The following is a 27,796-nucleotide window of genomic DNA, read 5'->3' on the forward strand; positions in this document are numbered from 1 at the left end:
CCAAGCCGTTAGCTTTGGCGAAAGCCCGCCACTCCGAGAAACTGACACTAACTGAGCAGTCATGTCTGCAGAGGCTCTGTAATTACATTATGGACAATAAATAGTTTTAGCTTACCTGAAGGCTTGTCGTTACTCATGAGCAACCTCCAAGGGAAGGAGTTCTCCCTGACAATAGGAAACACACATGTTTACAAATATGGCATGGTGAAGGTGGGTGTGTTAAGAAATATGCTAAATGAATGATAACATATCTGGAATCTGGTAGTCAGGTATAATTCATCTCAGTATGGACTTGCATTTCGCTATGAGGACCATGCCTTAAGAGAAGAGCCCATGCTTTGAAAATACAAGGGTTTAGGTTCCTCCCTGGGGATCTCTGGGTAGGAATGGGACTTGGGTCTGAAGACTAGGAAATCTTGCACACTAGTCCTCTTCATTATTCAACAACTACTCCCAGAACATCAAACATTGTGCCAATTCCAAGACCTATGAAATTGCTGTTGGTGTTTGGATGGATGAAATATCTGCATGCAAGTATGTGTGCTAATTGGGAATTACTTAATCAACCATCCTACAGACTATTAAGTAGCGTAGATACCTCTGGTGGAGCCACACAGTAGAAATTCTGCCAGTGTAGACTCAATTTGCACTCTTTGGAACAGTGAAATGGAGCTTCTTCTGGGCCTCCTGCTTGGGGTGATCAAAGTTATAGGGATTCTTTTCCTGTTGCTTCTCTCCTTTGCAATTTATTATGATCTTTCCAGGAGTAAAATTCCATCTGGATTTGACAGTCCATTAAAGCTTCGGGTCATTCACTGCAATGTCATTATGGTGGCCATTGTGGTAAGTTGGGGACTTGTTGAGCCATTATGTGATGCAGCAGGTTATTCTTACATTCATATGTAAAATGTGATTAAAAAATGATGATGGTAATCTTTATTTTTTTAATTTTTAAAAATGATTTTCAGTTATATACATTTCAATAGTTTTACAGTCATTTTAACATTTCAAAACTCAACTTCCTCCTCTTTCTGCAGTTCCTTAATTATTATTATTTTGCATTTCCTGTATATTATATTCTAAAGTACGTTAATTTATTCTTTTATTAGTCTACTTTAATTATTTACTCTTATGAAACTGCAGGTTATTACAATAATCCTGCCAATGTTTACAACTTATTTGTACACATTCAATAAACCATTTCCATTCTTTTATAAAAAGTTTGTTATCTTGATTTCTTATTTTTACGGTAAGTTTCACCATTTCTGCATAGTCCATGAGTTTTTGTAATCATTATTCTTTCATCAGGACTTCTTCGTTCCATTTTTGGGCAAATAACATTCTTGCCGCTGTAGTCACATACATGAATAAATTTGTATACCGTTTAGATAGTTCTAACCCTATAATTTTCACGCTAGCAAGGTTATGCTTAAAATTCTACAAGGCAGGCTTAAGCAGTATGTGGACCAAGAACTCCCAGAAGTGCAAGCTGGATTTCGAAGGGGCAGAGGAAGCAGAGACCAACATGCGCTGGATTATGGAGAAAGCTAGAGAGTTCCAGAAAAACATCTACTTCTGCTTCATTGACTACACAAAAGCATTTGACTGTGTCGACCACAGCAAACTATGGCAAGTTCTTAAAGAAATGGGAGTGCCGGATCACTTCATTTGTCTCCTGAGAAATCTCTATGTGGGACAAGAAACTATAGTTAGAACTGGATATGGAACAACTGATTGGTTCAAAATTGGGAAAGGAGTACGACAAGGCTGTATATTGTCTCCCTGCTTATTTAACTTATATGCAGAATTCATCATGCGAAAGGCTGGACTGGATGAATCCCAAGCCAGAATTAAGATTGCCGGAAGAAATATCAACAACCTCAGATATGCTGATGACACAACCTTGATGGCAGAAAGTGAGGAGGAATTAAAGAACCTTCTAATGAGGGTGAAAGAGGAGAGCGCAAAATATGGTCTGAAGTTCAACATAAAAAAAACTAAGATCATGGCCACTGGTCCCATCACCTCCTGGCAAATAGAAGGGGAAGAAGTGGAGGCAGTGAGAGATTTTACTTTCTTGGGCTCCATGATCACTGCAGATGGTGACAGCAGTCACAAAATTAAAAGATGCCTGCTTCTTGGGAGGAAAGCAATGACAAACCTAGACAGCATGTTAAAAAGCAGAGACATCACCTTGCCGACAAAGGTCCGTATAGTTAAAGCTATGGTTTTCCCAGTAGTAATGTATGGAAGTGAGAGCTGGACCATAAAGAAGACCGATCGCCAAAGAATTGATGCTTTTGAATTATGGTGCTGGAGGAGACTCTTGAGAGTCCCATAGACTGCAAAAAGATCATACTTATCCATCCTTAAAGAAATCAGCCCAGAGTGCTCACTGGAAGGGCAGATCCTGAAGCTGAGGCTCCAATACTTTGGCCACCTCATGAGAAGAGAATTCTCCCTGGAAAAGACCCTGATGTTGGGAAAGATGGAGGGCACAAGGAGAAGGGGACAACAGAGGATGAGATGATTGGACAGTGTTCTCGAAGCGACTGACATGAGTTTGGCCAAACTGTGGGAGGCAGTGGAGGATAGGGTTGCCTGGCATGCTCTGGTCCATGGGGTCACGAAGAGTCGGACACGACTGAACGACTGAACAACAACAAAAACCCTATAATTCCCAGGGGAAAAGCTTCTGTTTTTTAAAAAAATTACAAATGTTATTTTAAACTTCTTTTTCAATTCATTATATATCCCAGTGAGCTTTAACCTTACTGCAGGACCACCACATATGCATTTGCAACACGTACTTGATTTTGCTTTATACATTTTTTGCCAGTTTATTAGATACCATCTATATTACACATATAATTTTCTTTTACACAATAGCATGCTGTAAATTTTATATCCGTATTCCACAATCACTCCCACACTTCCATAGCTATATTATAACCCATATATATTGCCCAATGTATCTTCGAAGATTTTTCTTGCTCATCCTTTGTCTCTCAATCCCATAATATCTTATACATTTTAGACAGCACTGCATTACATTCCAGCAGATCCCTCTCCAACTGTGATATTTGTTCCCCAACACCTCAATTCCTATCTTTCTTAAATACTTCATTCAAATGATGATATTGTATCCATGTTGTTAACTTTCCTGATAAATTCTTAAATTATTTTAATTTAAACTCTCCTCCCTCTTGTTTTAATAAATTTCTATAAGTTGTTTAACCTTCTATTATTCTTTTTCTTTACTGCTATGGCTTCCAATTCCTGCCAACCTAGCAGTTTGAAAGCACGTCAGAGTGCAAGTGGATAAATAGGTACCACTCCGATGGGAAGGTAAACAGCGTTTCCGTGTGCTGCTCTGGTTTCGCCAGAAGTGGCTTAGTTATGCTGGCCACTTGACCCAGAAAGTCTGTCTGTGGACAAACGTTGGATCCCTCAGCCTGTAAAGCAAGATGAGAGCCGCAACCCCAGAGTCGTCCGCGACTGGACTTAACGGTCCGGGGTCCCTTTACCTTTACCTTTATGGCTTCCAATGGTGAGAGCCAAAGTGGTGTTTTTGTCTCCAATAAATTTTTTTATTTATCCCATACTCTATCATTTCCCCCTAATTATGTGATTTGTATATCCTGTGTTCTTTCACCTTTTCTTACCACAATGATCGCTCCCCACATCAAATGGGGGGCGACGTTTGCATGGTCGCGCGCAGCCCCTTGAGCTCCTCGGTGACACCTGATATTTCAGACTGGTTGCGTCTTCCCCTAGGAGGGATACCTGGGGCCTCCGCCTACCCCAGCTAAGCACCCAATCCCGCCTGGGGGGGAGGCGTTGCCAGGGGATTGGCCAGGTAAGGGGAGGGACTACCTAGCCCACACAATAGAAGGTGTAGCTTACCAGGAAGCAGCAGTCGGGCTCCAGAGCTTCTCCCACCCTCCACTCTCTCAATTAACACTTATTTTGCAGGTTAACCTCTTCTCCACAGGTATGCAGGCGCTGCTATGTCAAGGCCACTGTTGAAGGGCTGGAAAGGAATTTCCCTGCATTGGCAGGTTTTGCCTTTCCAGTAGCAATTCGTCACAACTTTGGCGGTTTCAGGCCTTGGGTGGAATCCTTTAGTCATCTTCCTAAATGGGGGGGTGGGCATGGGGCGGTGACTCCATGCCCCAAGTGCGGCAGTGATAGCAGGGTTCCCGTTAAAGGGGTATTGGGGGGGAGGCATTGACCATACACCGAGAGGTTGTCATTGCTCTCCCCCACCAGTGGCAGCAAACGGGGGGGGGGGGCGAGCTATCTGCTTGAACATATGTTCTCCAGAGCTAGCCCAATCCCTGCACATTCTGGATAACCCTGAAGTTTCCCAGATCCCTGGCTGGGGGCTGGGAAGGATAAACGCTCAATGCCTGAGCCAAGGTCTACATCGGAATCTTAATAAAGTTGTGGCCAATTTTAATCCCGTAGCATGTTGTCTGGTGTCATTATTCCACTCGGGGGTTGCCTGGGGGTTGGGGGACTCCACCTGTCCATGCAAATACACATGCCAACCAAAAGTATTACCATGACCTTCTAAATCTAAGATATGTGGATTCTCCAATGTCATCCATTCCTTCAACCAACAAAGACAAGATGCTTCATAATATAATTTCATATCCAGCAGAGATGTGAGATTATCAGTTTCCCCCAATGCCAGATATATTTAGAAATATATTTTTTGCCAAACATTGTCTTGCCAATCACCAGAATTGATTGAAACAAAAATAACATTCTTGGTAATAGATTCATTTTTATAGTTGACACTCTACGTAACAGTGAAAGTTTAATTCTGTCCCAAATTTGTAAATTTCTTTTAATATCTTCCCAGGTTTTTAAATAATTATCTTTATACAGTTTTAGATTATTTGCTGCTAACCATACACCTAGATACTTGACATTCCTTTCAATCTGTGGACCTGACACATCTTGTAATTTATTTTTACTCTCATCATTCATATTTTTTTACCAAAAGTTTGGTTTTGCCTTTTTTAATCTTAAGACCTTCTACATCTCAACAACAACAACTTTTTGTGTTTTTATCTTGTATTTTATACTATTATTAATAGTTTATATATTTAAGCAATTCATATACTGCTTAATACAACATACAAAAAATTAGTAAAAACCAATGAGTTTGCTTTATGATGACAATGATGATGATGATGATGAGCTTAGGATATTGTGTTTTATCAAATTAAAAAAGGGCTTTCTTTTCATCCCATAGAGGGATACACACAGAGACAAATATATTATTCAGACTAAGCCATGGTTTGCTTACATCATGGTTTCTTTACCAAACCACAAATTGTCTCATAGGCAAACAAACAGATTGTGGATTGTTTCTACAAAGCTTCGCTTCATTTGCATCTGTAGCTTGGCTGGTGTCTGGGTTGGGGTGGCTAAATAAACCATGGCTTAGGAAAGCTTTTGGGTTTCAACAGTGGCGTAGGAAGGGCGGCACGTAGGGGGTGCTCCGACCCAGGTTCCAAGGGAGGGGGGTGACACTTCCTGGCCCCTTCCCTGCCACCCAGCACCCCGTCCATGCTTCTTTACAGCCGGGGCAGCCCCACAAGCCTCCGCTTGCTCTCCGGCTCACCACGGGAGCAGCAGCACTGGCCACAGTGCATCCGGCTGGCGCTGCTTCTCCCGCGGCAACCAGGCAAGCCAGCGAGTGAGCGGCGGGTCGTGGGGCTGCCCCGGCCGTAAAGCAGCATGGCCGGGGCAGCCCCACGACCTGCCACTTGCTTGCCAGCTTGCCGCGGGAGCAGCAGCATCGGCCTGAGTGCATCCAGCCAGTGCTGCTGCTCCCATGGCGACCGGGCGAGCAGGTGAGCAAGTGGCGGGTTGTGAGGCTGCCCTGGCTGTAAAGCAGCACTGCCGGGACAGACCCACGACCCACCGCTCACTCGCCGGCTCGCCGCAGGAGCAGCAGCACTGGCTGGATGCAGTACACATGCCCGGAAATTCCGGGCATGTGCAGTGCACCTGACGCGTCGTGGCGTCACAACGCACGTGTCGTGGCCCCGCCCCCAGGGGGTGCTTCCGCGCCGTCGCCCCGGGCAGCGAAGAGGCTTCCTCCGCCACTGGGTTTCAACATCAATCCAAACCATTGGATCACTCGTTTTGATCCAGGGCTACCTCTAATGATAGTCCCATTCTAATCTGACTAATTGAAATTAATGGACATGGCAAAGATGTGCTCATTCATTTCAGTGGGTCTACTTTAAGTAGGATTTAGCTGGGTTCTTATGCTGGCTGATTACTGTCATAAACATTGATTGATTGAATTAGTTGGATACACCACATGGTGAATAGGATGCAAATGTGGGCAGTGTTTTCATTAGACTTTTCCTTTGCCCAACAGGGGAAGTGCCTTGAACTGCTGGGTGTCTGCAGAGAGGTTGCCTTTATCCGCTTCATCATTAGTCTCCGGAATCTAAGAGTGGATCCCAGCCTCTCTGCCAAAGATCTGCATTTCGATGGGGTTCCTGTGAGGGTTTATCAGCCCAAAGCACCATCTGCTGCCCCAAGGAAAGGATTTGTTTTTTATCATGGAGGTGCTGGCATGATTGGGAGCATTGGTAAGAGCAGTGCCTTTTTGTTTTTGTTGTTAAAAGGTGTAAAACTTCATGGTAAGTATAAGGTACCTATTTTTCTAGAAAAAAAGCACTTGGTAAGAGATTAAGGCTGTGAGCCTTTGAACACTTATCCAGAGGCAAGCCCCATTGAACTCAATAAACCCATGTAGACTGGTTTAGGGACGTGGGTGGCACTGTGGGTTAAACCACAGAGCCTAGGGCTTGCTGATCAGAATGTTGGCAGTTTGAATTCCCATGATGGGGTGAACTCCCATTGCTCGGTCCCTGCTCCTGCCAACCTAGCAGTTCAAAAGCACATCAAAATGCAAGTAGATAAATAGGTACTGCTCCAGGCGGGAAGGTAAACAGCGTTTCCGTGCACTGCTCTGGTTCACCAGAAGTGGCTTAGTCATGCTGGCCACGTGACCTGGAAGCTGTACGCCGGCTCCCTCGGACAGTAAAGCAAGATGAGCGCCGCAACCCCAGAGTTGTCCCCGACTGGACCTAATGGTCAGGGGTCCCTTTACCCTTTACCTTTAGAATGGTTCACGGGGCTGAAATAAAGGAGTGTCGGCGGTAGTTCCTGAAGAGACAAGTGGCACATGTGTGCTTTGGTTTACCATAGGTTGACTTATATGCAGATATGGTGACTTACGTCAATCAGAAGAAACAAAGAAAAAGAGGCCCTTGTTATCATGGCTTCCCAGATCTCACATCTCCACTGATCAGTGGTTGGGGATCAGGGGAGCTGAACTCCAGCAAGCAGCCACTGGGGGAGCTGATTCATTTTATAAAATACAAATACCACTTGATTTTATAGAACCTCAAAGAGGTTCACAAACATGTATATCTGTGAGATTTGGAGCTTATAGGGTTAACAAGCTCAAGATGTGCGCACCGCCCACAGGGATGACGTGTCACACGTCTGGGTATTTCTGCTGTAAATGGAAGCCAGTGTGAAATGTGACACCTTTGTTTTTTTGCCTGTATACAGGGGCGTCGCAGGGGGGGGCGGAGGGGGTGGGAGGCCCGGGCAGCGCCCCTGCTGGGGGTGACATATTGGGGGGCGGCCACGCCCACTGGGATTTTTTTTTACTCTTTTTTTTTTAAAAAAATTCTTTTTAGGCTATTTTCGGCACTGTCGGGGTGTCACCCCCCTCTGCCCCGGCAGCGCCAAAAATAGCCCCCACCCTCCAGCGGCTTTTCACGCCGCTGGCTGGCTTGTGGAGCCGGGGCAAGGAGAAGGGCGGGCCCTGCCCCACTTGCGCTCCCCCGAGGGGGCCCGGGCGGCGGCTTCGGGAGTCTCTGCGGGCTGCAGAGAGTCCCAAAGCAGCAGCCTGGCACCCCTTTGTGCTACAGCAGCGGCTTCGGGACTCTCTGCAGCCCGCAGAGACTCCCAAAGCCCCCGCCCGGCATCCCAAAGGTTTATGTCAGTAAAAATTGCATGTACAAATACATTATGTATCGGAGGACTGCTGTTCAAAAATGTGCTTTTAAAGGCAAGACTGGAGGCAGCAGATAACTACCTTCCTATTTAAAATTTCCCTCTCATCTTGCTAGAGTCTTACCAAGACGTCAGCAGCAAAATCGCCAAGGAGACTGATTCAGTGGTTGTGTCTGTTGGGTAAGTAAACACAAACACATGGCCTTTCTTAGGGGGAAAGTGTAGGGGTCCAGCATGCTGCTTCATTTGTTGGTGGCATCCCTTGCCATATTCCTTGCAGGAAAAAGCGGCTCCCCACGAAAACGTTCCGCTCTGTGATTCAAATCAGAGCTAACCAGCGCCTCCAGATCACCGTCAACTTGGAGACCACGCAACCCATATCCAGCCTGGAATCAATTTGGGTGTGGGGCTAATGTTCAGTTAGGGCTTTTAAACTTACAGTCAGGAAGAAACTGGGAAATGCCCCCTGCATCTAAACAGGAGCAGGAAGGAAAGTTGCAAATGGCAAATGGTCTTCCACCAGCTGGATCCAATCTTGCAGAGTTCTGCTTCCCTAGCATTCCCAAGACTCTTTTGCTAGCTGAGAAAGTCAGTTTTTTTTAAGGGTATAAGCCAGCTGACTTTCACCTGCATTGTATCTGCTATAACTGATCAAGCAGGCTCGTCTTGTAATCCTATGTGATCATGAATGTGTTTGGAAAAGATTCTGGGTGCTTACCTCTTTGCTTCTGTTTTATTCATCAGCTACCGCCTGTCTCCTGAGCATCTTCCTCCCGCTCAGCACATGGACTGCCTTGCTGCTACCATACACTTCATTCAAAATGCAGCTTCCCATGGGGTGGATCCTTCCAAGATCATTGTTGGTGGGGACAGTGCTGGGGGCAATTTTGCTTGTGTTGTGGCTCAGAAATTGGTGGAGAGATCAGACCTTCCAAAGCTACGGGCTCAAGTGCTGATCTATCCTAATTTGCAGGCTATGGACTTCAACCTGCCTTGCCATCAGCAGAACAACTCAATGCCCATCTTCTTCTGGGAAAAAGTTGTTTACTATGGCCTGAAGTATACTGCAAAGGACCCTTCTTTGGCAGGCCAGCTCCTGAAGGGCTCTCATGTGCCAGATTCAATGAGACTGAAATATGGGAAGTGGGTGAGTCCAGACAACATTCCTGAGAGATTTAAGGCGAGAGGCTACAAACAAGTCCCACTCGCTCCTTATGAACCTGAAGTCTATAGGCAATTGCCAGAGCTATTGGAATCTGACATTTCTTGCCTTTTTGCTGAGGACTCTGTCATCCAGAAGCTTCCTGAAACCCTATTTGTGAGCTGCGAGTATGACATAATACGAGACGACGGACTACTATACAAGAAACGTCTGGAGGACCATGGGGTGAAAGTCAGCTGGTTCCATGTTGAGAACGGGTTTCATGGGGTGCTAAATTTCTTTGATGTAAGCCTGTTCACATTCCCCGCTGCAGTTGAAATGATGGACAGGATTGTAGAATTTGTCAAAAACTTATGAGAGGAAATCTCTTGAATTTGTGAGTCATTCATAAGGAGGGGAGAATCTGCCAACTTCAGCTTCTGATAGTTTCTCATTTTACCAATATTATATTCAGTTCTCCATATTTCTGCAGCAAAATGTGGTTCCTGGGGGCAGCGGGGAATTCCTCATGAAAATTCACCAGCACTTTAGTGTGAAATTTTCCTAATAAACACTTTTTCTTCATATGGAGTTTTGACTAATATACACATGATTCCAAGCTATTTGCTCTAGTATAATGCATTTCTCTATTGTTTTCACTAATACAGTGGTACCTCAGTTTTTAAATGTCTCAGTTGATGAACATTTCTGTTTTCAAATGCCATAAACCCGGGAGTAAATGCTTCGGTTTTTGAACTTGCCTCCGATGTAAAACGTGCCATATGGATTCTGTATTGAGTTTTCTGTATTGAGGCTTCTGTGTTAAGTTTTCAGATTTTTAATGTTTTGGAACTCGAAGGGTCTTCCGGAACGGATTACATTCGAAAACCGAGGTACCACTATATATGAATCTTGTAATTGGACAATTCAACCTTCTATTTCCATTTTAGTAATTATTGGTTGGCTGCAGATCTGCACTGCTAATGCTGTTCTAGGCTGCATCAAGAAAAGTAACAGTTTCACTCCATTTTGCCTTGACCATACCCCACCAGGAGGACTGTGTCCAGTTCTGGGTGCCACAATTTAAGTAGGATAATTGATAAGCTGGAATTTGTGCAGAGGAAGGAGATCAGGCTGATCAAGGGTCTGGAAACCAAGCCTTACAAGGAATGGCTGATGTAATTGGATACACCATGGAACAATGGTTTGGCAGCTTTAGAAACCCAGTTGGAATAGGTGGCTCTTTGGTCTGATCCAGTTGGACTGTTCTTATGATGCCTTTTCTTAGAATGGCACCATTTTTCACCAATAATGATTTAGGACACACCCTTCTTCTTCTTTTCTGTGAGCACACCAAAAAAGGACAGATTTTAATTTTTGGGAAATGCAAACACTTGCTGCCTTTGCTTGTAGTGCTGAGCATGCCTTGCTGCCTTGCTTGTGACTCTTGCCTCACTGTTATCTGTGTATTCAGCAAACAGGTTTCTAGAGCTCAGTGAGGAACATTTCCTCATCCTCCATACCTAATCCATAATCACAATGCTTGTTTTTCTTTGCTGTGGTTACTAGAGGTCAGAAAGGAAATGTTGATTATACCCAGGCCATTTTTAAAAAACCGGACCTCACTAACCCCCCCCCCCCAAATATTTTATTTAAGTTGGCACCTCTGCTATAAGAATATTAAAATGTGATTTTGTTGAAGGATGATAGAGCCAACGCCTTGCTGACACTTTCAACCAAATGATCAACACACTAATCCTAAGGACACTAATTAATAAAGATGGCATAATTCCACTTCATTAATTAGAGCATAAAGCTGCAGTCACATTAGGAACCAGGAACAGCAAATGGTTTCTGTAAACAATTGCATCATAAATCTCTATATGACAAATTCAACCAATGATTGTAACCGATGATTACAACCAATTTGCTCTAATATAATGGATTTCTATATTGTTTTCATCCTTCTACTGCATTTTAGTACTTATTGGTTGGCTGGAGATCTGCACTGCTAATGCTGTTCAAGGCTGCATCAGCAGAAGTATAGTGTCCAGATCAAGAAAAGTAACAGTTCCACTCCATTTTGCCTTGACAAGACCCCATCAGGAGGACTATGTCCAGTTCTGGGCAGCACAATTTAAGTAGGATAGTGATAAGCTGGAATGTGTACAGAGGAGGAAGACCAAGATGATCAGGGGTCGAGGAACCAAACCTTATGAGGAATGGTTGATGCAGTTGGATATGTTTAGCTTGGAGAATTGGATGGAGAGATGATATAGTAGCCATCTTCAAGTATATAAAGGGCTCTCACATGGGAGATGGAGCAAGCTTGTTTTCTGCTACTTCAGAGGGTAGGACTTGAACCAACCAATTCAAATGACAAGCAAGGAGATTCTGACTAAACATTAGGAACAACATTCTGATGGTTAGAGCTGATCAACATTGGAACAGATAAGTTCAGAAGGTGGTGGGACCTCCTTCACTGAAGGTTTGTCAGCAGAAGTTCAATGGCCACCTGTTAGGGATTTCTGGGTGTGATATGTGCGTTGTAGGTGGTTGACCTAGATGACTCCATGGGTCCCTTTTATCTCTTTTCAGGAATCTGTTTTAGTTTATTGGCCCATATATAATACATTAGCTCAGAGGTCTCCAATGTATGGTCTGTGGGGCAGATACGGCCCATGGGACTCATTTACCCTGCTCACTGCAACCCCCACCACCCGCCGCTGCTGCCCACTCTTACCGGCGCAGCGCGGCACGGCTGCCCACTTCTGGGTCGGAGGACCACCAGAAATAGTGTGCGTGCATGCGCAAGCATTATTTCTGGTGCACATCCGGGTCGGAGGAGGCCCGTGCACATGCACACAAGCTATTTCCGGTGCTCCTCCAACCCGGAGGTGCACCAGAAATAGCATGTGTGCACGCGTATGGGTGCGTGCTCCCCTGGCCTCTGGCCCGTCGCACGATCGGCACTGCAGACACCGGTTTGCTGACCCCTGCATTAGCCCATCCAAGGTGCCTTTCCTAATTTAGATGGAACAGAGCGATAGAGATAGGTGTCACCCACATGTAGATGATACCTCACCCTATCTCTCCTGAAAACAACTCCCAGCAACTTGATAGAGATGTTTAAATACCATGAAACACCAAATTCCAGTTTCAACCATTGTAAACTATTGTGGCATAAAACTCTGTATGGCACATTCCTATCCATTCACCAACAAGCATTTACCTTCAATGAAATCATTTCATCTAAATGACACCCGGTAGCTGGAAGGCTAACCCCAACGCGCAATATTGTTGACAGGTGGCAAATGAACTGAATCAATAAATTATGTTAAGCAATTATTTACCAATCTTCATACAAAGACTTATTACACAGTTGCCAATGAAACTTGAGCAACTCAATGTAACAAAATAAGAGGACTCTATCTCATATGCTATCTCATATGCCATTCATCCTCCAACCACCTCCAGACACTCACACAGGACCTTCATCACCTTCGCTGGTTCCGATTTAAAAGATAGGTAGAGCTGGGTATCATCCGCATACTGATGATAGATGGCCATAGGTTAATTTCTAGCTTGCCTCATCCTGAAAAGGATATTTGGGAGGTGGAGAAGTATCAAAAGTGGGTAACCAAAATGACTAAGTGGGTGAAAGAACTCCACTACAAGGGAAGTTGACAATGTCTAAGAGGTTTTCGTTTAGAGAAAGAACAAGAAGGGGTATGACAGATACAGTATGTATAAACTGATGTGTGGTGTAGAGAAAATGGATAGGGAACAGTTGTCCTCCCATAATACTAGAACTTTGGGAACACCCAATGGAGATGAATGTTGAAAGATTCAGGTCAGATTGAACAAGTTACTGCTTCTTGAGCTACTTTTTGATATCCCTGAAGAGAAAGTGGTAATATGTGAGCTAGACAATGTTACTATTAGGTAGATTTGTAGCTGGTTGACTGGCAGAACCCAAAGAGTTTCTCATCATACTGGAAAAAAGTCACAAGCTGGGTGCCACTGGATTCTGTCCTGGCCCCGTTGTTCTTCAGCAGCTTTGTAAATGACTTAGATGAATGAATAGAGGTGGCGCTCATTCAATTTGCAGATGACACCAAACAGGGAGGGGGTAGCTGATATGTAAAAATATTTCACTAAAAGTAGAAATAATCACAATATTTTAAACTGAAATGCTGTACCACAAACAAGGCTCTGCTCATCTCTCTTGCTCAGATATGTACCACTTGTGCCTGAGAGTGGTTATTCGATACCTTGTGGAAAGTGGAGACCAGGCTAAGGTCAGCAGGGGAGCATCTCAATCAGGTATGCTTACTGAGTGTGCACACAAAACCTGCATTGGGGAAAAAAGGAAGAATTTCAGAAGGAAGACTAAAAGAAAAAATATATGCAAAAAGGTGTGATCTTTGTAATGTTACATAATATACTTGTTAACTGCCTGAAAGGTACTCCCTGGTGTTTATTTTATATTTAAGTTCCTAGTTTTCAAATGACTGGAGCTATTCCATCATCCACTATTCCACCACGTAGCCCAAAACTTCCAAATAAAAACTTCGCAAGCCAAAGGGCAACATATATTCCGCGTATTCTGGTTAACACTCTATCAATGATATGCCTTCTTAAATAACACAACAGTAAAAAAAAGCAGCTGCTAGGCCTTTCATCACCTTCAAAAACCTTCTCCTGAGAGCAGAGGGACATAGCAAGGGAATGGTATCCACAAGATACAAAATACTGCTCCAGAACCCCACCAACCCCCTCTACGCAATCAAAAAACAATGGGAGCATGACATAGGCTATGAAACAAACTCCGCCCAATGGTCTAAACGATGGTCTAAACCTCCCCTTAAATCCATCTCATCCAAAAGAAGGGAACTCATCTTGAAACTTATCTATAGATGATATTTAACACTCCGTAAGTTGGCACTGATAGGCAGGGGCGTAGCAAGGTAAATTGGTACCCGGGGGCAAAAAATTTTTTGTCACCCCCCCGCCCGAGGCATGGGAAGGTCAGGTGGTGCCCGGTGCAGAAAATTTCTTGTCAATCCCCCCATTGATTCCCCCCCCCGCAAAAATGGTTTTATGTTATTTCATATTTTCTTACAAAGGAATAATAACAAGTAATAAAAAAAAAACTTTTATTTATTTCCCACCCTCCCCAGCCAAAGTCAAGCTCAGGGTGGCTAACATCAGATACATAACATTGGTATAAAATCAAACAATAATTAAATTACCTCCTAAAAACATCAAAAAATCAAATTAAAGTCTAATTAGATGGCTTTCCACAGGGTTAGGGTTGGGAACAGTAAGTGTTCTCTGAACTGAAATTTCAGCCTTCATGACATAACAGCCAAGTGAACAGCTATTTTGGTGGAGGAGGGTCAAGATATTAACCGATATGCATGAAATTTCATATATAGCTATATAATCCCTAGTATAGTAAGATAAGACCTTTGGAGCAGGCATTTTTTTAAAAAATTGAAAAATAAATTGTTCCTTGATAATTTGTCACCCCCTCCATTATGGAAACCGGGGCGGCCCGCCCCCCTTGCTACGCCCCTGCTGATAGGCCCAGGAGGCTGCACCTCTACAGGCACATACATCCACATGTGGTGGGATTGCCACAAATTTAAACCCTTTTGGACATCAGCCCTACAAGAAATATGCAAAATAACTAAACAGGTATTAGAAATCACCCCAGAACTAGCCCTATTGAACATTTCCCAAGACTATAATGCACACTCAAACTACAAAGAACTTATAACCCACCTACACTCAGCTTCCAGAAGCATCTTAGCTAGACACCAGAAGCGACCTGTCGGGAGTGAACAAGGACCACTGGTAGCAAACTGTATGGAAAACAGCCTTACTAGAAAAGCTAATCCACAAACTGAAACTAGCACAGGGACAAATAAAAGAGGATGCCTTCACCCTGGTGTGGCTCCCTTTTATTACATACACAGCCCAACAAGAGCATATGAATTGATATGGCTAACAACCCTCCCCCTGTACACACTTAAACAAAACTTACTGTAGTCAACTGAAGGCAACCTACCATGCCCTAGGCCCCTCAACCTCTCTCAGTGCCAATGAAAACTAATAAAAGAAATGAAATGTATTTTGTTCTGTTGTAAATCTATATTTGAAAAATCAAATAAAAACATTAAAAAAGAAAAATAATATATCAAATGCTGAAACGACACAGATACAAAAACATTGCACATACATTATGTAGAAGAATGAAAGTTTACTATTTCTTATTCCCCCCTCTTCCCCTGCACTTCTCTTCTCCCTCAACCTCATACTGTATACAAGATTAAGGCTCACATTGTATATAACTGATCTGTAAAAAGGACATTATGATCAGAAAACGGAGGCGATGTATGTGTTTTTGTAACCCAATAAATTTTTTAATGAAAACATTTTAATGAAAACTTCATCTCAACATGGACATGCATTTAGCTATGAGGACCGTACCTTGGAAGAAGAGCCCATGCTTTGAATATGCAAGGGCTTAATTTCCATCCTTGGGATCTCTGGATAGGAATGGGACTCGTGTCTGAAGCCATGGAAACCTTGGCCTGGCAGTGCACAAAAGTCCTCTTCCGCCTCGGACAATGACTCCCACCATTCCTGACTACAGGCTTATGCTGGCTGGGGAAGTTCTGAACTTCAGGCAATGAACACTCGGGGTATGTAAAGCCTAAGAGCTCTGGGACAGACATTATGGAACTGGATTGATCAGTGGCTGATCTTGACATTTCTGAATAGAACATCACATATTGTGCCATTGCTAAGACCTATGAAATTGCTGTTGGTGTTCCGATGGATGAAATATCTGCATGGGAGTATGTGTGCTAACTGGGAATTATCTATACTTAATCAACCAGCCTACAGACTATTAAGTGGCGTAGATGCCTCTGGTGGAGCCACACAGTAGAAATTCTGCCAGTGTAGACTCAATGTTTCCTTTGCACTCTTTGGAACAGTGAAATGGAGCTTCTTCTGGGCCTCCTGCTTGGGGTGATTGGAGTTATAGGGATTCTTTTCCTGTTGCTTCTCTCCTTCGCAATTTATTATGATCTTTCCAGGAGTAAAATTCCATCTGGATTTGACAGTCCATTAAAGCTTCGGGTCATTCACTGCCTTCTCATTATGGCGGTCATTGTGGTAAGTTGGGGACTTGTTGAGCCATTATGTGATGCAGCAGGTTATTCTTACATTCTTATGTGAAAAAGATGATTAAGAAATGATGATGATGATGATGATGATGATAACAAGAAGAAGCATCTTAATTTTTTTCTTTATGATTTTCAGTTATATACATTTCACTGTAGTTTCATTATTTCATTTGCTGTGGTAAGTTGGGGACGGGATGGGCCATTACCGTATGTGATGCATCTTCTTACATTCTAATGTGAAAGGTGATTAAGAAATGTAATTATTCTTATATATTGGGTCAAGCAAAAGCTACGGTTAGGCAAAGAATCATAGACACCAAGAGGCAACAGGACTGCTCAAGGTGCCCCAACTATAAAATTGTAGAAATCGAGAAATATATAGCCGCACCAGCAGCATATCTCTTCTTTCTCATATCCAAAAATGCAAGAAGGGCTTTTACACTCACCAGAAGCTCGGCTCTGCCCTCGCCGGTCCTGGATGGGTCCTACAAAAAACTCCCATATGACCAGTGTGGTGTAGTGGTTAAGAGTGGTGGACTTGTAATCTGGTGAACTGGGTTCACGTCCCCACTCCTCCACATGCAGCTGCTGGGTGACCTTGGGCTAGTCACACTTCTCTGAAGTCTCTCAGCCTCACTCACCTCACAGAGTGTTTGTTGTGGGGGAGGAAGGGAAAAATGAGATTGTTAGTCACTTTGAGACTCCTTAGGGCAGTGATAAAGCGGGATATCAAATCCAAATTCTTCTTCTTCTTCTTCTTCTTCTTCTTCTTCTTCTTCTTCTTCTTCTTCTTCTTCTTCTTCTTCTGTTCGTTGGGGGAAATAAGAAGTCCAGAGCACTTATATTTTAGATGTCCCTTCTATGAAGAGGCACATAATGAGACCATTGACCCCTTGCTGGTGAGGCTCGTTGACCTCCTGGAAAAGCAAAAATACAACATTTTCCTGTTAGGCAAAGATCAGAAGACGACCTGGATGGTCACCAGATTCTGTGCACAGATCTGTCGCTGCAGACCATCCCCTGATTCAAACTAGTTTGTTAAGAAAATCCCCAAACTCGGTCCCAAGGGCGATTCTAGGTAACTTCCTTGTGGTAGCTTATCCTAACGTTTTTAAGTGTCTATATGCTTGTTGCATTTATAAATTTTAACATTACTGTTGTACAATGTTTTAAATGTTTTCCTTCCGGTTTTGTACCCCCAAGTGTGTTTTATAAGCTGGTCTCCGACCGTAATAAATTATCTTATTTGTGATCTTTACACATCTTTAGATGCCAGGCAAAAACATTTCTAAGTCCTTTCAAATGTGTTTGAGGGTGGGGTGTTATTAGTTCTATATATTTTATATATAATATTTCTATATCTTTTAATGGTGTTATTGATTTGCTTTGTGCTTGTTTTATTGTGTATTTTGTGTTTTTTTCTTGTTTTTTTTTAGGCTGTGAACCACTCTTTGATCCTTCCATGAAGGGCAGTGTTTTTAATTAATTATAATAACAGTTTATATATTTAAGTAATTCATATACTGCTTAATCCAACATATATAATGAAGTCAGTAAAATTCATTGTGTTTACTTGATGATGATGCGTTGAGGATATAATCAAAATCAACAAGGGGTTTCTTTTCAACCTATAGTGGGACACACATAGAAAAAAAAATATTATTCGCAATAAGCCGTGGTTTGTTTACATCATGGTATCTTCAGGAAAGCACATATGGTATCATGGGCAAGCAAGCAGATTTTGGATTGTTTCTCCAAAGCTTAGCTTGTTTCCCAGCTTCTTTTGCCTCTGTACCTTGCCTGGTGTTTGGGTTGAGGTGGCCAAACAAACCATGATTTAGGAAAGCTTTTGGGTTTCAACATCAAGCCAAACCACTGGATCGCTCATTGTGACCCAGGGCTGCCTCTAATGGTAGTTCCATTCTAATCAGACCAATTGAAATTAATGGACATGGCTAACATGCGCTCATTCATTTCCATGGGTCTACTTTAAATAGGACTTAGTTGGATACCACCCCTGGTGAATAGGATGTACATGTGGGCACTATTTTCATGAGACTTCTTCTTTGCCCAACAGGGGAAGTGCCTTGAACTGCTGGGTGTCTGCAGACAGGTTGCCTTTCTCCGCTTCCTCATGGATATCTGGAATCCAAGAGTGGATCCCAGCCTCTCTGCCAAAGATCTGCATTTCGACGGGGTTCCTGTGAGGGTTTATCAGCCCAAAGCACCATCTGCTGCCCCAAGGAAAGGATTTGTGTTCTTTCATGGAGGTGCTGGGATGCTTGGGAGCATCGGTAAGAGATTAAGGCTGTGAGCCTATGAACAGTTATCTAGAGGCAAGCCCCATTGAACTCAAGTAAGCCCATGTAGAATTGTGGAATAGGAGAGTTGGGAGGGATCCCAAGTGGTCATCTAGGTCAACGCTCTGCAATGAAGGGATCACAGCTGAAGTAGCCCTGACAGATGGCCATCCAACCTCGATTTTGAAACCTCCAGGCAAAGAGAACCCTCCACCTTCCAAGGGAGTCTGTTCCCTGTTGAACAACTCTTGTCATCAACCTACATGGGTTTATTGAACTCAATAAACCCATGTAGAATGGTATACAGGGCAGAGTGTTGGTGGTAGTTCCTGAAGAGACAAGGGGCATACATGTATTTTGGATAAGCATATTAGGAAGAAAAAACAAACAGAGATTCTTGTTATCATGGCTTCTCGGGTCTCACACCTCCACTGGTCAATGTTCGGGGATCAGGGGAGCTGCAAGCAGCCTCTGGGGGAGGGACAGAGCTGCCCACTGCTGATTAATTTTATAAAATACATATACCGCTTGATTCTATAAAACCTCAGAGAGGTTCACAAACATGTATATTATAACTCGAGATTGCTGCCCTGATCGCTATGTTTACCAACCCAGCCACCCTCCCACCCCTGGTCACCCTCCGATTTACAGCTGACCCTAACCCCCGCCTCATCCCACCCCACAGCCACCACACCTACATGTGCTAAATAGGTCAACTTTCACAAACACAAATCAACAAACGGCACTTACACCAGGTTTCATTTGCAAGACCAAATGCAATGTCAAAAGTTAGCAATTAATAATGACACTTGGGTACAGATCACAGTGATATTGCATTGCAACAGCTTATAAAGTAGCAACCTAGTAGTCCCATTGCACCAGAAGCGGTTGTAGTCATGTTGGTCATGTGACTTGGAAAGCTGTCTGTGGACAAACGCTGGCTCCCTCGGCCTGAAAGAGAAGTGAGCGCCGTATCCCCATAGTTGCCTTTGACTGGAGTTAATCGTCCAGGGGTTCTTTACCAAGGTACCTATAAAGTACCAGCTTCAGAAGAAAGGAAGGCTAGAATCAAGTGGGGACTCAGGAGAGATTGCCATTATTAGATACATTGATATTTTAGTGGTGGTGGGAGACAACTGTGCCCCTCGCAGATCTGGCTTCCTGAAATGCAAGAGCCATGATCCTGACCGTTGATCATGCTGACTGGAGAGGTTCTGATAACAAGTTTGTTTTTTCTGAAAATGGACCTGTTTGCATCGATGCATATCAATGATAACATGTTAATTAAATGAAAGCTTGCAAACCATTGGATGGGTGCCTCATATCTCTTAAGGCTAGGATTCATCTGTGTGTAATTGGATTGAGTTTGCTTTTATAGGTGAACCTATTTAATTTACCTTTTGCAAATCAATTTGTGGACCCAAAGCCAGTCTCTGATGCTTACAATCATGTGATGTTCACAATTCACATACAGGAAAATGGTTGCACAAAAAGGCTTCTGTCAGCGAAAACTGCATGTACAAAAACATTATGTAAGGGAAGATTGGTGTTCCAGAATGGGCTTTAAAAGGCATGACTGGAGGTAGTAATGCTTCTGCATACCAGTGGCTGGAAACCTTGGGCAGGCAGAGTGCTCTTGTGCTCAGTTCCTTCTTTCAGGCTTCCAGAAGCATTTACTTAGCCACTGTGAGAATGCTGGACTAGATGGACCATTGGTCTGATCCTGCAGGATATGATTTGGTTCTTATGTGTATATTAGAGAAATGAGAAATTTGAGAGACGCTGAGAATGACACATTCACCCAACCCTATCTGCGACTGATGGGAGTTGTAGTCTCTGGACATGTAGAACATCAGTATCCAAGATGTCACCCTCCCAACTACAATTTAGGAGGTCTTCTGGGAAGACATGGTTCAGGTTGTGCTGTGATTTATGTCAATGCATGTCGGTGGGTCTGCTCTGAAGTGTTAGATACAAACAACCCAGGTTTGTGAAAGAGCTTCAGTTTGTTACGGTCATCTTCAAGATAATTGCCTGCATATTTAGAATTTCCCTTCCAACTTTCTAGCGCTTTACCAAGATGTCTGCAGCAAAATCGCAAAGGAGACTGATTCAGTGCTTGTGTCTGTTGGGTAAGTAAATGCATCCACCTGTCTTTTCATAGGTGTGTGTGTGTGCTTGACACCCAGCATGTTGTTGTATTTGATGGTGGCATCCCTTGCCATATTCCTTGCAGGAGAAAGAGGCTCCCCGCGAAAGCTGTCAACATTTTGTTCCATGCACTGGTGGAGGAGTGGACCGCACCCGGCACCACTATTTCGGAAGGGTGCCATCGTGGCGCCCATAGCTGTCAAGTTTCGGATTTGAAAATAAGGGATCAGCAGCCTCACCTATCCCGGGGACAGTCACATGGCAGTGGTGGGCATAGCCAGAAGCAAAAGTGGGCGGCACTGGTGTGAACGCGCGCAGTAGGCTTACTGTATTTTGGAAACGCTGCCTGTGGGCTACGACGCCTGTAAGCGCGGGAAATGGCTCCCGCTTGCTTTGAGGCTACAAGGAGGCGAGGTCTTCCCAGTCCCTGGCCAGCAGGGGGAGGGGGAGGAGCTGCTTCCTTAGAAAAAAACGGGAAATTAAAGGGATATAAAAAATAAGGGATAGCAGCGGGAAACTGCTTGAAATAAGGGAGATTCCCGGGGAAAACGGGATACTTGACAGCACTGGTGGCGCCCCCCCCCGGACACGCACTGTGTAACCCCCACGCACTGGGTGCCATGCCCTCATGGGTGGCGTGCCACACCCTAGGGTGCATACCACGCCCCCGCCTGCTGTCCCCTCCCAGTAGCGGAGCATGCAGCTTCGCCACTGGTTCCATGATTGCAAATCAGGGCTTCATGCACCTAAGACATGAACACACTCACTTCTGTGGGGAGACTACGAGCTAGGCACAACGCCTTGTTTATTTTCCAGCTACCGCCTGTCACCTGAGCATTGTTTTATCTGTGCTCTCTTGTGTCTTTATTTTTTTGTGGTATTTTATGACCTTTTACTGTGTCAATCAGCTTTTGGTGATCCATCAGCACTGGAAGGGCTGGATGCACACACCTGTGTAAAGCAGGGGGTGGACCCTTCAGAACCAGGGTTCAAAGTACATACCCTCCAACATTTTGCTGATGAAAACAGGGATACCCCATTCCATAATGATAATTTTATTATTTATACTCCACAAATCTTACTGGGTTGCCCCAGCCACTCTGGGCAGCTTCCAACAGATACAAAATATAATACAGTGGTGCCCCGCTAGACGAATGCCTCGCTAGACGAAAAACTCGCTAGACGAAGGCATTCGTCTAGCGGGAGGCTGCCCCGCTAGACGAAAAAGTCTATGGGGCTGCCTCGCAAGACGAAAATTTTTCGTCTTTTTTATTACCGGTATTATTATTTACTTTATTACATCTATACAAAAGAAAAAAGAACATTGAATAAAAGAACAAACAATAACCAAAGAATAACAATGTTAAAAGATTACATGTTAAATTCTTCCTAAAAAAACCACAAAATGCATTCAATTAATGCCTTCCTATATTCCCAATAATTCAGTTATAAATAATACAAAGCAAAACATAACATCCAATTCCATATTTCATATAAATCAATTCTATTAACCTTTAGTAATACTTCTTTCTTCCTTTCTTCTGTCCATACTTGTCTATTTCTACTATCTGTTACTTCCCCTTCCCTTATGGCTTCCACTTGTCTTCGTCCCAGGTTGTCAGTTTATCTCTTCTAGTTTACTACTTTGGTACTCTTGTGCAATCCTTCTATTTTATTTTCTTGTATTTTCCTTGCTAACTTTAGCTCCCAATACAGAGTGCTTAGAAATGGAGCCAGCATTTCACAGTGGGGCATTGCTTTTTCAGGTAGTCTCCAAATTTTCCCCAATCTTGTTGGAATTTTTGGTCACTACTTCCTCTGATTTTATCAGTTAATTTAGCCAGGTCTATATAATTAAATAATTTTTCTTGCCAATCCTTAATTGCCGGTACTTCTTTCTTTTTCCAATATTGGGCAATCAACATTCTTGCCGCTGCCGTGGCGTAATGAAAAAGTTTCTCATCTTGTTTATTTATTTTCCCATCCAAAATTCCCAGCAAAAATAATTCTGGCTTTTTCTTTATGTTATATTTCATCATTTTTTTTATTTCTTCTAAGACCTGGCTCCAAAAATTTTGAATCACCCCGCAATGCCACCACATATGTAAGAAGGTCCCCTCTTCCTTTTGACACTTCCAGCAATAATTACTTTTTGTTTTGTACATCTTGTGTATTTTACTTGGAGTCATATACCACCTGTAGAACATCTTAATCATGTTTTCCTTAATACCCTCCGCTGCTGTAAACTTCCATGCTTCTTTCCAGAGTCTTTCCCATTTTTCCAAATCAATTGTCTTGCCCAGATGAATATTCTTCCAAAAATGTTGTTCCTCTTCCAAATGATAACAATACTGGGAACATCTACAACCATCTTTAAGCAATGGAAGAAGGATGTCATAAAATTCGTGTGGAATTATAAGCCTGCAAGAATTAAATATAAATTATTGATCGACACTAAGGACAGAGGTGGTTTGGCATTACCCGATTTAAAACTTTATCATGATGCGGCAGGTTTTTTATGGCTAAAAGAATGGTTATTACTAGAAAATCATGAATTGCTGGATCTTGAGGGGTTTGAAAACAAATTTGGCTGGCACGCCTACCTGGTGGAAAATAAATTAAAAGCACATAAAGGGTTCAACAACCATATTATCAAAAAGTCTGTATTGAAAATTTGGGAAAAACACCAAAGATTATTGGAACCTAAAAGACCTACCGGTAAATGGGCCTCTCCAATCGAAATAATTACAGTTAAAAAAATAAACTCCTATGCAAACTGGGGCAAATATAATGATCTGATACAACAAAAAGACGGAAAATTAAAAATAAAGGAGTATAATGATATTAAACATTTCTTAACGGGTTGGATCCAATACCATCAAATAAATAGTAAATTTAACCAAGACAGGACACAAAAAGGGTTTCTAAACGAACCTTCTTTATTAGAAATACACCTGTTACAGAGCAGAAATAAACTAATATCAAATATGTATAATATATTATTGGAATGGGAGGTTAAAGATGAGATGGTGAAAGAAACTATGATCAAGTGGGCGTCTTTTTTTCCCGTCTAGTGAAAGCGCGGCTGTCATTACCGCTTCGCTAGACGAAAAACCCGCTAGACGAAAATTTTCGCAGAACGAATTATTTTCGTCTAGCGGGGCACCACTGTAAAACATTAAACTCTTTTATAAAAAAAACCTTTCTAATACGGGACTGCCTTCAGATGGCTCAGGGGTTGGGTAACTCCATACCCTTCAACATTTCTCCTATGAAAGTAGGGACATCCAAAGGAAAAGCGGTACATTACGGAATCAAATCAGCTTGTCTAAAACAGGGATGCCCCTGGAAAATAGGGACACTTAGAGGGTCTATAAGTAAAAGTTGTTATTTAAACTTTAAAAGAATGTGTCTTGAGTAGTTTTTATAGGAGGAAAAAGAGAATTAATAAAAGGGTGAAACCACTCAGGGCTGCATTCCGCATACTCTGCAAATGGGTGTATAATTAGTGTCTAATTTCCATATCACGGACCCTGTCTTGTGCCCTCGTCCTTTGATCTTACCTGCCTGAAATGTGTCCCTGACCTGAGGTAATGCCTCTTAAAGAGGATTCTGCATGTGTTTGAAGGTACACTATCTGCACAGGTCTTTTTTTCCAGGGGGAACTCACAGGACCTCAGTTCCAGCACCACTCAGGTGGGTTCTGGCACTTCTCAGGTGGGCATCTTTGCCATTCTTAGAGAATGAGGGAGGTGTTCTGGACCTCTTTTTCTAGAAAAATAGCACTGGGTGTACATCCCAGTTGGGTTGCACATCCCACATATAATGCATGAACAAGAATTTGGAGGGCTGTCCATGGATACTCGCAGGAATGCTGCTGAAGACCAGTTGCTTGAAGTCACAGGAAGAGTCCCCTTTTGCTTCGGCCCTGCTGTAGGAGCCTCCTTAGCCCATGTGAGGTCCAGCAGGCCTTCTTGCATTTTTATGTGATCATGAATATGTTTGGAACAGATTCTGGAAGCTTATCTCTTTGCTTCTGTTTTGTTCATCAGCTACCGCCTGTCTCCTGACTATCTTCCTCCTGCTCAGTACATGGACTGCCTTGCTGCTACCATACACTTCATTCAAAATGCAGCTTCCCATGGGGTGGATCCTTTCAAGATCATCGTTGGTGGGGACAGTGCTGGGAGCAGTTATGCTACTGTTGTTGCCCAGAAACTGGTGGAGAGATCAGACCTTCCAAAGCTACGGGCTCAAGTGCTGATCTATGGGGCTACCCAGGCTATGGACCTCAACCTGCCTTCCTATCAGCAGAATGGCTCAGTGCCCATCTTGTTCCAGGAAACTGTTGCTTACTTTGGCCTGAGGTATATTGGAAAGGACCCTTCTTTGGCAGGCCAGCTCCTGAAGGGCTCTCACGTGCCAGATTCAATGAGACTGAAATATGGGAAGTGGGTGAGTCCAGACAACATTCCTGAGAGATTTAAGGCGAGAGGCTACAAACAAGTCCCACTCGCTCCTTATGAACCTGAAGTCTACAGGCAGTTGTCAGAGATATTAGCAGCCGATTTTTCTTGCCTTTTTGCTGAGGACTCTGTCATCGAGAAGCTTCCTGAAACCCTAATTGTGAGCTGCGAGTACGATGTATTACGAGATGACGCACTGCTGTACAAGAAACGTCTGGAGGACCATGGGGTGGAAGTCAGCTGGTTCCACGTGGAGAAGGGGTTTCATGGGGTGCTAAATCTCTTTGATAAAGGCCTGTTCACATTCCCCGCTGGAGTTGAATTAATGGACAGGATTGTAGAATTTGTGAAAAATTTATGAGAGGAAATCTCTTGAATTTGTGAGTCATTCATAAGGAGGGGAGAATCTGCCAACTTCAGCTTCTGATAGTTTCTCATTTTTCCAATCTTATATTCAGTTCTCCACAATTCTGTAGTAATTTGTGGTTCTTGGGGGCAGTAGGGAATTCCTCATGAAAATTGACCAGTACTTTAGTGTGAAATTTTCCTAATAAACACTTTTACTTCTTATGCAGTTTTGATTAATATATACATGATTACAACCAATTTACTCTAATATAATGGATTTCTATATTGAACAGAAATGTACAGAAATGTACTGGCAACTCATGCAGATGTTTGAAAACAGGAGGAGCTATACAATATCTAAACAGAACTACAGCCAGTAATCTGGTTGCTGCCTTTTATGTTCCTGGACTTCTAGACTAGGCAGTTACATGTCACCAATAGCTGGTAACCATGAAGGCTATACTCTGCTTCTACAGTGGGAGGCAGCAGTGCTTCTTTATAGCAGTTGCTGGAAGCGGCAGGAGGAAAAAGTGCTCTTGTGCTCAGGTGCTGCTTGCATGTTTCCCACAGGCATCTAGTTGAACAGTGTGAGAATTGGATGCTGGACTGGATGGGCCATTGGCATGATCCAGATGGCTCTTCTTATGCCCCCCCCCCAAATAAGAGGACAGAAGAGATAGATTTGCATAATAATAATAATAATAATAATAATAATAATAATAATAATAATGTTTATTATTTATATCCTGCCCGTCTGGCTGGGTTTCCCCAGCCACTCTGGGTGGCTTCCAGCAGACTATTAAAATACAATTATTCAACAAATATTAAAAGCTTCCCTAAACAGGGCTGTCTTCAGATGTCTTCTGAAAGTCTGATAGTTGTTTATTTCTTTGACATCTGATGGGAGGGCAGGTGCCACTACCGAGAAGGCCCTCTGCCTGGTTCCCTGTAACTTCGCTTCTCGCAGTGAGGGAACAGCCAGGAGGCCTGGGTGCTGGACCTCAGTGTCCGAGCAGAATGAGGGGGTGGAGATGCTCCTTCAGGTATACTGGGCCGATGCTGTTTAGGGCTTTAAAGGTCAGCTCCAAAACTTTGAATTGTGCCCAGAAACGTACTGGGAGCCAATGTAAGTCTTTCAGGACCGGTGTTATGTGGTCCCGGCAGCCACTCCCAGTCACCAGTCTAGCTGCTGAATTCTGGATTAGTTGTAGTTTCCAGGTCACCTTCAAAGGTAGCCCCACGTATAGCGCATTGCAGTAGTCCAAGCGGGAGATAACCAGAGCAGGCACTACTCTTTCAAGACAGTCTATGGGCAGGAAGGGTCTCAGCCTGCGAATCAGATGGAACTGGTAGACAGCCGGCCTGGACACAGAAATGACTTGTGCCTCCATGGACAGCTGTGAGTCCAAAATGACTCCCAGGCTGCACACCTGGTCCTTCAGAGGCACAGTTGCCCCATTCAGGACAAGGGAGTCCGCCACACCTTCCCATATACTGTATACAAGATTCACATTCAATATAACTGATCTGTAAAAAGGACATTATGATCAGAAAAAGAAGATGATGTATATGCTTTTGTAACCCAATAAAATCTTTAATGAAAACATTTTAATGAAAACTTCATCTCAACATGGACTTGCTTTTAGCTATGAGGACCGTACCTCAGAAGAGCCCATGCTTTGAATATGCAAGGGCTTAAGTTCCACCCCTTGGAGCTCTGGATAGGAATGGGACTCATCTCTGAAGCCTTGGAAATCTTGGGCATGGCAGTGCACAGAAGTCCCCTTCTGCTTCGGACAACGACACCCACCATTTCTGACTACAGGCTTAAGCTGGCTGGGGATGTAGTGAACTTCAGGCAACGAACACCCCGGGTATGTAAAGCCTAAGAGCTCTGGGACAGACACTATGGAACTGGATTGATCAGTGGCCGATCTTGACATTTCTAAATAGAACATCACATATTGTGCCATTGCTAAGACCTATGAAATTGCTGTTGGTGTTCCGATGGATGAAATATCTGCATGGAAGTATGTGTGCTAATTGGTAATTACTTAATCAACCAGCCTACAGACTGTTAAGTAGAGTAGATGCCTCTGGTGGAGCCACACAGTAGAAATTCTG

General features: G+C 43.3%; 2 protein-coding genes across 3 annotated transcripts; both read left to right on the forward strand.

The window, feature by feature from the left end:
* Positions 1-644: 644 nt before the first annotated feature.
* LOC117050700 (arylacetamide deacetylase-like 3) lies at positions 645-9,814 on the forward strand. The gene is made up of 4 exons (XM_033156475.1): positions 645-843; positions 6,407-6,623; positions 8,181-8,244; positions 8,809-9,814. Exons 1-4 carry the CDS (start codon positions 667-669, stop codon positions 9,581-9,583), a joined length of 1,233 nt encoding a protein of 410 aa, XP_033012366.1. The 5' UTR covers positions 645-666; the 3' UTR covers positions 9,584-9,814.
* A 6,335-nt stretch (positions 9,815-16,149) lies between these two features.
* On the forward strand, positions 16,150-25,845 carry LOC117050702 (arylacetamide deacetylase-like 3). 2 transcript variants are annotated; one of them, XM_033156477.1, is made up of 4 exons: positions 16,150-16,396; positions 18,485-18,701; positions 20,776-20,839; positions 24,911-25,845. In XM_033156477.1, the coding sequence occupies exons 1-4, from the start codon at positions 16,220-16,222 to the stop codon at positions 25,683-25,685; spliced, it is 1,233 nt and encodes a 410-aa protein (XP_033012368.1). In that variant the 5' UTR covers positions 16,150-16,219; the 3' UTR covers positions 25,686-25,845. The 2 variants fall into 2 exon arrangements, with proteins under 2 accessions (XP_033012368.1, XP_033012367.1); XM_033156476.1 differs by lacking the exon at positions 16,150-16,396 and adding an exon at positions 20,337-20,341 and having other exon boundaries at positions 18,493-18,701; positions 20,781-20,839.
* Positions 25,846-27,796: the final 1,951 nt, after the last annotated feature.

This window comes from Lacerta agilis, chromosome 8 (assembly GCF_009819535.1).
Source record: "Lacerta agilis isolate rLacAgi1 chromosome 8, rLacAgi1.pri, whole genome shotgun sequence".
NCBI classification, from domain to species: Eukaryota; Metazoa; Chordata; class Lepidosauria; order Squamata; family Lacertidae; genus Lacerta; species Lacerta agilis.

Coding starts and splice junctions, on each gene's coding strand:
- LOC117050702 (XM_033156477.1), top strand. CDS start 16,220: ATGGAGCTTCTTCTGGGCCTCCTGCTTGGGGTGATTGGAGTTATAGGG. Junction 16,397..18,484: donor TCATTATGGCGGTCATTGTG/GTAAGTTGGGGA, acceptor TTTGCCCAACAG/GGGAAGTGCCTTGAACTGCT. Junction 20,840..24,910: donor TCAGTGCTTGTGTCTGTTGG/GTAAGTAAATGC, acceptor TTTGTTCATCAG/CTACCGCCTGTCTCCTGACT.
- LOC117050700 (XM_033156475.1), top strand. CDS start 667: ATGGAGCTTCTTCTGGGCCTCCTGCTTGGGGTGATCAAAGTTATAGGG. Junction 6,624..8,180: donor TGGCATGATTGGGAGCATTG/GTAAGAGCAGTG, acceptor TCATCTTGCTAG/AGTCTTACCAAGACGTCAGC. Junction 8,245..8,808: donor TCAGTGGTTGTGTCTGTTGG/GTAAGTAAACAC, acceptor TTTATTCATCAG/CTACCGCCTGTCTCCTGAGC.